At 49.6% G+C, this 8,736-nt stretch overlaps 1 protein-coding gene across 1 annotated transcript in view; it reads left to right on the forward strand.

The window, feature by feature from the left end:
* The first annotated feature begins 6,123 nt into the window (after positions 1-6,123).
* LOC103625222 (E3 ubiquitin-protein ligase KCMF1) overlaps positions 6,124-8,736 on the forward strand; it is a 77,401-nt gene continuing 74,788 nt past the window's right edge. Inside the window, exon 1 of the mRNA XM_008644630.2 lies at positions 6,124-6,388. Coding sequence (XP_008642852.1) covers positions 6,124-6,388 — 265 coding nt within the window. The remainder of the gene's footprint in view (positions 6,389-8,736) is intronic.

Genomic DNA, 8,736 nt, shown 5'->3' on the forward strand with positions numbered 1-8,736 from the left:
TTTTTGCAGCCTGATCTACCTGTTCGTTGTTTCGGTGCTCCTCATTAGCCTGACTCTTGGGGGCATGGGCATCTACATGGCGGACTTTCACAGGTAGCTTCTCTTCCCGAGTGGCAATGTCTTGCCATTCTTCAGTAGCCCAGATTGGTCTTCCTCTGCGCTGCCAATTAGCTTTTTCCCACTTTTCTAACCATACCCACAGAGCATTGGCTACCGTCTACAAATTGTTGTAAAGGTAGAGCTTTGGCCACTTCTCTCTTTCGGCAATGTCCACGTCCAATTGGATGGCTTTGAGTTCAGCAAGCTGGCTCGATCCACCTTCTTCAGTAGCTTCTGTGACCTGTTGTGTGGGGCTCCATATGGCTGCTTTCCACTTTCAGTTCATCCCTATTATGTGACAGGAACTGTCAGTGAAATGAGCATAGCGTGTTTCTTCTGCTGGCAGTTGGTTTACAGTGGAGCTTCCTCAGCACATGTCACTTGTTCCTGCTCCTCTTTGTCAGTAAGACCAAAGTTTTCACCTTCAGGCCAATTTGTAATTATTTTCAAAATCTCAGGGTGATTTGAGTTTCCAATATGGGCATACATGCTGTGTGATGAGGGCAATCCATTTGCTCCATGTGGCATCGGTGGCGTGGTGTGGAGAGGGAACCTTTGCTTTGAACATCCACCCAGCACCGGTAGTCGGGGTGCCAGGAGGAGTTGTGCTTCAGTGCTGATTACCTCTGAGGTGGCTTGGACTCCTTCATAGGCTGCCAAGATTTCCTTCTCTGTTGGAGTGTAGTTGGCTTCTGACCATCTGTAACCGGCTCCAGAATCCGAGTGGTCGACCTTGAGTCTCACCAGGCACCTTCTGCCAAAGGCTCTGTCACCAAAACTGCGGGAAAACAAAAACCCTCCAACAACATCTTTAATGTTTGAGAGTCAAGGCATTACTTTATTATCTGGCCAGGACGTACCACAGAAATAATCTCATCCACACATAGCCCGGGTGTGCAGAGAGAATCATTCCATGACACATGACCTTTACTAGATTTTTCACGTTTTATACAGTCAAAACTCATAGAAACTAATTGGCACAGTGTTCATTGGTCTCAAGTTGTGTAATTCTTAGTATTTGGTCTCCTATTGGATCCGGATTTCTTCACTTCTGATGTTAATTAGATCTTCATTCCTTGATTTTCCTATCAGTCTTTTCCAGAGGAGATGTCTCCAATTCTGCCAGAGGCAGAGTCTGGGGTAGATGTTTGTAGTTGGCTGCTGATGTTCAGTTGATGTTATGTCTATGGCCTTATCTCTTTGGGGCTACTCCCAGTCTGTTGAAATGCTAAGCCCATCAGGCCTCACCTAGAAAAACAATGCCCTGGAAAGAAGCTTCAGTTCCCTTCCCCTGGGGCAAAGGTGAACAAACCTGGCTAAAGTTATACATAAAAAATTTTTAAACTGGTGTGTTTTTCAACAGCTCCAGGACAGACCATTGTTCCTAGATGTAGAGTAAAACACATTCTTCACCTCTGGTCCCATCCTGACTGGGCCAAGGGCTACCGCATGAGCAATTTCCTGTTTGATCTGGGCAAAGGCTTGCTGCTGTTCAGGGTCCCAGTGGAAATCGTTATTCTTGCAAGTAACCAGGTAGAGAGGGCTCACGATCTGGCTGTACTCGGGAATGTGCATTCTCCAAAAACCTATGGTGCCTAGGAAAGCTTGTGTTTCTTTCTCGCTGGTTGGTGGAGACATTGCTGTGATCTTATTGATGACCTTGGTGGGTATCTGACAGCATCCATCTTGCCACTTCACTCCTAGGAACTGGATCTTTTTTAGGCAGGTCCCTTGACTTTGCTCTTCTTGATGGCAAAGACAGTTTCCAGGAGAATCTGGATGATTTTCTCTCCTTTCTCAAGTAATTCCATTTCTGTGTTCCCCCACACAATGATGTCATCGATGTACTGCAGGTGTTCTGGAGCCTCACCCTTTTCCAGTGCAGTCTGGATCAGTCCATGGCAATTGTGGGACTGTGCTTCCACCCCTGGGGCAGTCGGTTCCAGGTGTACTGCACGCCCCTCCAGGTGAAGGCAAACTGAGGCCTGCACTCTGCTGCTAGAGGAATAGAGAAAAATGTATTTGTAATGTCAGTAGTGGCATACTACTTAGCTGCCTTGGACTCCAGCTCATACTGGAGCTCCAACATGTCCGGCACAGCAGCGCTCAGCGATGGGTCACCTCATTCAAGTCACGATAATCCACAGTCAATCTCCATTCTCCTTCCGATTTGCGCACAGGCCAGATGGGGCTGTTGAAGGGTGAGTGGGTCTTGCTGACCACCCCTTGGCTCTCCAGCTCACAAATCATCTTGTGGATGGGAATCATGGCATCTCAATTTGTCCGATACTGCTGGCGATGCACTGTCGAGGTGGCAATTGGTACTCCTTTCTCCACCTTCAGGAGTCCTATGCAGAAGGATTTTCTGACAGTCCAGGCAGGGTGTTCAATTGCCTAATGCCCTCCCTCTCCACAGCAGCTATTCCAAAAGCCCACCTGAGTCCCTTTGGGTCTTTGAAATACCCACTCCAGAAGAAATCTATGCTCAGAATACATGGGGCCTCTGGACCAGTCACAATAGGATGTTTCTTCCACTCTTTTCCTGTCCGGCTCACCTCACCTTCCATCAGGTTCTTGCTAGCTATTCAGGTGCATGGCAGGGCTTCCTCTGGCCATAGGAGGTGCGATTAAAAGAAGGCTCTAGGGAGTGTGGTGACCCAGAGCGTGCTGACCCGGAGGGGGCAAACAGGGCCGTGGCACATCTCTGAGGGCGTGGCACGGCAGTTTGTGCAGCAGTTCGGGAAGGCAGGGCAAGCAAGCAGGGTTGCAGGCATTCTCCTGCTATAGTGGCATTTTATTTTGCTAGATTTTTGGTTGGGTGTTTTGGGGGGGTTTTTTGTGTTTGTTTTTTTCTTTTCAGCAATGGTCTCTAAATGATCAAAAGCTATAGCTAGTAAAAGTGTACAAAGCCAAACAGAACCCTCCAAGAAGGATGCATCTGTCCAGACCCCTTCCTGTATGGAGTGTTTGAGCCTGTCAGTAGTACCAGGGGATGGTGCAAAAGATGCCTGCCTGCGGTGCAAACAGGTGAATGATCTCCTCTGTCTGGTGGCTGAGCTTAAGGAGGAAGTAGAAAGACTAAGGAGTATTAGGGAAAGTAAAAGGAAAATAGACTGGTGGAGTTTCACCCTTCCATCCCTGAGAGAAGCCCACGAGGAGTCAGAGGACTCCCATGCCTCCTACCATCAGGAAGAAGGAGGAGACCTAGTTGATGAAGGGGAATGGAAATGGGTCCCTCCTCAGGGAGGTAATAAAAATTCCTCACGACCCCCATCACCTACCCAGGTGCCACTTCAGAATAGGTATGAGGCCCTGGATCCAGGGGGTCAGCCAGGTGACATCGAAGAAAATAATCTGTCTGGAGAGCCTCCCAATTACACTTCATCTGTCAGATGGATCACTACCTGTAGCATTAAAAAGAAAAGAAGGGTAGTCGTAGTAGGTGACTCCCTTCTGAGGGGAATAGAGGGCCCTGTGTGTCACCCAGACCCATCCCACAGGGAGGTCTGCTACCTGCCTGGGGCCTGGGTATAGGATATCACCAGGAGACTCCCTGGGCAGATTCAGCCCTCTGATTATTACCCACTGCTGATACTCCAGGCTGGCAGTGATGAGATTGAAAAGAAGAGCACCAGGGCAATTAAAAGGGACTTCAGGGCTCTGGGTCAAGTGGTTGATGGGGCAGAAGCACAGGTGGTGTTCTGCTCAGTCCCTTCAGTGGCAGGGACAAATGATGAAAGGAACAGAAGAACCCACATTATCAACAAGTGGCTTAAAAGCTGGTGTCATCGGCAGAATTTTTGGTTCTTTGATCAGGGGGCAACTTTCATGGCACCTGGCCTGCTGGAGCCAGATGGGGTCCATCTATCTGTTAAGGGCAAAAGGATTTTAGCCCATGAATTGGCAGAACTCATTGAGAGGGCTTTAAACTAGGTTTGAAGAGGGAAGGGGATGCAGCTGGGGCCTCCAGAAACAAGCCCAAGGGGGGTAAGCCAGAGTCAGGGGTAAAATCAGCAGCCCAGCTGAAGTGCATGTACACTAATGCACGCAGCATGGGTAACAAACAAGAGGAGCTGGAAGCCATGGTACAGCAGGAAAGCTATGATGTAGTCGCCATCACGGAAACGTGGTGGGATGACTTGCATAACTGGAGTGCTGCAATGGATGGCTACAAGCTCTTCAGAAGAGACAGGAGAGGGAGAAGAGGTGGCTCTTTATATTAGGGAGGCTCTTGACACCATGAAAATTGAGACTAATGGTGATAAAGTCGAGTGCCTATGGGTAAGAATCAGGGGGAAGGCCAACAAGGCTGACATCCTGGTGGGAGTCTGTTATAGACCACCCAACCAGGAAGAAGAGGTGGATAACTTATTCTACAAGCAGCTGGAGGATGTTTCAAGATCACCAGCCCTTGTTCTTGTAGGTGACTTTAAGCTGCCAGACATCTGCTGGGAACTTAACACAGCAGAGAAGAGGCAGTCTAGGAGGTTCTTAGAGTTTGTGGAGGACAACTTCCTGTCACAGCTGGTGAGTGAGCCTACCAGGGGAGGGACTACACTAGACCTGCTGTTTGCAAACAGAGATGGGCTGGTGGGAGATGTGGTGGTTGGAGGCCGTCTGGGACACAGCGATCATGAAATTATAGAGTTTTCAATATTTGGTGAAACAAGCAGGGGCATCAATAAAACTTCCACACTGGACTTCTGGAGGGCAGACTTTGGCCTATTCAAGAGACTTATTCAGACAGTTCCTTGGGAAGCAGCCCTTAAGAACAAAGGAGTCCAGGAAGGATGGGCATGCTTCAAAACAGAAATCTTTAAGGCACAGGAACAGACTGTCCCTATGTGCCAAAAGATGAGTTGACGAGGAAAATGACTGGCCTGGATGGGCAAGGAGCTTTTGAAGGAACTAAGGAAAGAAAAGAGGGTGTATCACCTTTGGAAGGAGGGTCAGGTATCTCAGGAAATGTTTAAGGGGGTTGCCTAGGGCATGTAGAAACAAAATTAGAGAGGCAGAAGCCCAGTTAGAACTCAATCTGGCAACTTCTGTGAAGGACAATAAAAAATATTTTTATAAATACATTAATGGCAGAGCTGCCAGACATCTGCTGGGAACTTAACACAGCAGAGAAGAGGCAGTCTAGGAGGTTCTTAGAGTTTGTGGAGGACAACTTCCTGTCACAGCTGGTGAGTGAGCCTACCAGGGGAGGGACTACACTAGACCTGCTGTTTGCAAACAGAGATGGGCTGGTGGGAGATGTGGTGGTTGGAGGCCGTCTGGGACACAGCGATCATGAAATTATAGAGTTTTCAATATTTGGTGAAACAAGCAGGGGCATCAATAAAACTTCCACACTGGACTTCTGGAGGGCAGACTTTGGCCTATTCAAGAGACTTATTCAGACAGTTCCTTGGGAAGCAGCCCTTAAGAACAAAGGAGTCCAGGAAGGATGGGCATGCTTCAAAACAGAAATCTTTAAGGCACAGGAACAGACTGTCCCTATGTGCCAAAAGATGAGTTGACGAGGAAAATGACTGGCCTGGATGGGCAAGGAGCTTTTGAAGGAACTAAGGAAAGAAAAGAGGGTGTATCACCTTTGGAAGGAGGGTCAGGTATCTCAGGAAATGTTTAAGGGGGTTGCCTAGGGCATGTAGAAACAAAATTAGAGAGGCAGAAGCCCAGTTAGAACTCAATCTGGCAACTTCTGTGAAGGACAATAAAAAATATTTTTATAAATACATTAATGGCAGAAGGAAGGGCAAGGACAACCTCCATTCTCTATTAGATGCAGGAGGGAATTTAGTAACTAAAGATGAGGAAAAGGCAGAGGTACTTAGCACCTTCTTTGCCTCAGTTTTCAACAGAAAGACTGGTTGTCCTTAGGACAACTGTCCTCCCGGGCTTGTAGATGGTGTCAGGAAGCAGAATAGCTCCCTGGTTATCCAGGAGGAAGCAGTCAGAGACCTGCTGAGCCACTTAGATGCTCATAAATCTATGGGACCAGATGGGATCCATCCTAGGGTGATGAGGGAGCTGGCAGATGAGCTTACGAAGCCGCTCTCCATCATTTACCATCAGTCCTGGCTCACTGGGGAGGTCCCAGATGACTGGAAGCTGGCCAATGTGATGCCCACCCACAAGAAGGGCTGGAAGGAGGATCTGGGAAACTACAGACCAGTCAGCCTGACCTCGGTACCTGGCAAGGTTATGGAACAGATCATTGAGTGCCATCACACGGCACCTACAGGATGGCACAGTATCAGACCCAGCCAGCATGGGTTTAGGAGGGGTAGGTTGTGCTTGACCAACCTCATCTCCTTTTATGACCAGGTTACCTGACTGGTGGATGCAGGAAAGGCTGTGGATGTTGTCTATCTGGACTTCAGCAAAGCCTTTGTCTCCCACAGCATACTCCTGGAAAAGCTGGCCAGCCCACAGCTTGGACAGGAGCACTCTTTGCTGGGTTAAGAACTGGCTGGGTGGCCAGGCCCAGAGAGTGGTGATGAACGGTGCTGCATCCAGTTGGTGGCCAGTCACTAGTGGGGTCCCCCAGGGATCAGTGCTGGGGCCAGTCCTGTTTAATATCTTCACTGATGAGCTGGATGAGGGGACTGAGTCTACCATCAGTAAATTTGCAGGTGACACCAAGCTGGGAACATGTGTCGATCTGTTGGAGGGTAGGAGGACTCTGCAAAGGGACATGGACAGTCTGGATAGATGGGCCGAGTCCAATAAGATGAAGTTTAACAAGTCCAAGTGCTGAGTTGTGCACTTTGGCCACAACAACCCCCTGCAGTGCTATAGGCTGGGGACAGTGTGGCTGGACAGTGCCCAGGTAGAAAGGGACCTGGGGATACTGGTCGACAGCTGACTGAACATGAGCCAGCAGTGTGCCCAGGTGGCCAAGAAGGCCAATGGCATCCTGGCCTGTATCAGGAATAGTGTGGCAAAAAAAAAGTGCTCGGCAGTGGTGAGGCCTTGAGTACTGTGTGCAGTTCTGGGCTCCTCAATTTAGGAAGGATGTTGAGATGCTTGAACGTGTCCAGAGGAGGGCAACAAGGCTGGTGAAGGACTTGGAACACAAGCCCTATGAAGAACGGCTGATGGAGCTGGGGTTGTTTAGCCTGGAAAAAAGGGGACTCAGAGGTGACCATATCACTCTCTACAACTACATGAAAGGTGGTCGTAGTCAGGTGGAGGTCGGTCTCTTCTCCCAGGCAACAACTGACAGAACGAGAGGACACAGTCTTAAGCTGAGCCATGGGAAGTTTAGGTTAGACGTTAGAAAAAAATTCTTCACTGAAAGAGTGATTGTGTACCAGAATCGTCTGCCCAGGGAGGTGGTGGACCCACAGTCCCTGGACGTGTTTAAAAAAAGACTGGACATGGCACTCAGTGCCATGGTTTAGTTGACGAGGAGGTGTTAGGCCATAGGTTGTACTAGATGATCTTAAAGGTCTTTTCCAACCTAGTTCATTCTGTGTGATTCTGTGTGATTCTGTGCTGCGGTCCCCCTGTCACCCCAGCAATAGAAACAGGTTCTGTCCCTGCATGTCCCGATGGGATTAACGTGCACTGCACACCAGTGTCGTCCAAGACCTTGTATTTTTGTGGTTCTGATGTGCCAGGCCATCGGATCCACACAGTCCAAAGACACGATTCTCCTGTGCTTCTACCTGGCTAGAGGCAGGGCTCCTCTAGCCCTGGTTATCATTCCCTCCCTGGGCATACATTCTAGAGGTTTCTTCAAGGGGATTGGACATGTCATCCTCCCTTCCGTTTTGCCTGGCAGCTCGGCTATGGGAAACTGGAGCTACTTTCCGTCTGGTGGAACTCCCTCTCTTAGTATTGTCCTCCTTCAGTTCACACACCCATGCTGCCAGGGCAGAAGTGGGTTTTTGTCTTGGTTTGAAAGACAGGTGTCTGCCAAGGAAGGCAGGAGCCTCCCTTGAAATGGAAAATCCAGCCCCCTTCCCTCCAAATTATTATAATTTTGAAATTAAGGGGCTTTCAGGTAAAGATATGAGGAATAGGAATAACAGTTCTTTACTTATATATATATAAAACAAGGCAAACAAACAACAATAACTATGGCAGCAGCAACAAACAGAACCAGTAACCTAGTGACAACCTTCTTGGCTGTCAGGCACTTTCCCCTTTTGGTGCAGTTACGGTCAGAGCCGGCAGGGGCGCTGGCAGCTCCTGGTGAGCAGGGCAGGTGCGATGATTCCCCCGCGGCTGCAGGGGGCGCTCTGGCGCAAGCTCGGGGGGCACGCCGGAATGGTGGGTTGGGCCGCTGAGATGGGAAGGGGATGGAAGAAGGCTTCACAAACCCCCAGGGGCAGCCGATCCCGGTGCCCCAGCAGGACCCTCAGGAGCAGCAAACTGGAATGGCAGGAATGAGCACAAAATCCCAGGTGGTAGACAAGATGTATCAAAACTCCTGAGCTGCAGCAGGAACCCTGGAATGTCTCGGCAGGCAGGGCGTGCGGAGCTACAGTGTAGCGAAGGCTCGAAGCAATGGTGGAGGCAGGGCGGCTGCGGCCTGGCTCCCAGCGGGGCAGGGAAAAGCAGGCTTGGAATCCCGGGGGTTTCCCTGAGGCACCCAAGCAGATGGTGAAAAGGTCGCTCTTTTAG

The sequence above is a fragment of the Corvus brachyrhynchos genome, unplaced genomic scaffold (genome assembly GCF_000691975.1).
Source record: "Corvus brachyrhynchos isolate BGI_N302 unplaced genomic scaffold, ASM69197v1 scaffold172, whole genome shotgun sequence".
Lineage (NCBI taxonomy): Eukaryota > Metazoa > Chordata > Aves > Passeriformes > Corvidae > Corvus > Corvus brachyrhynchos.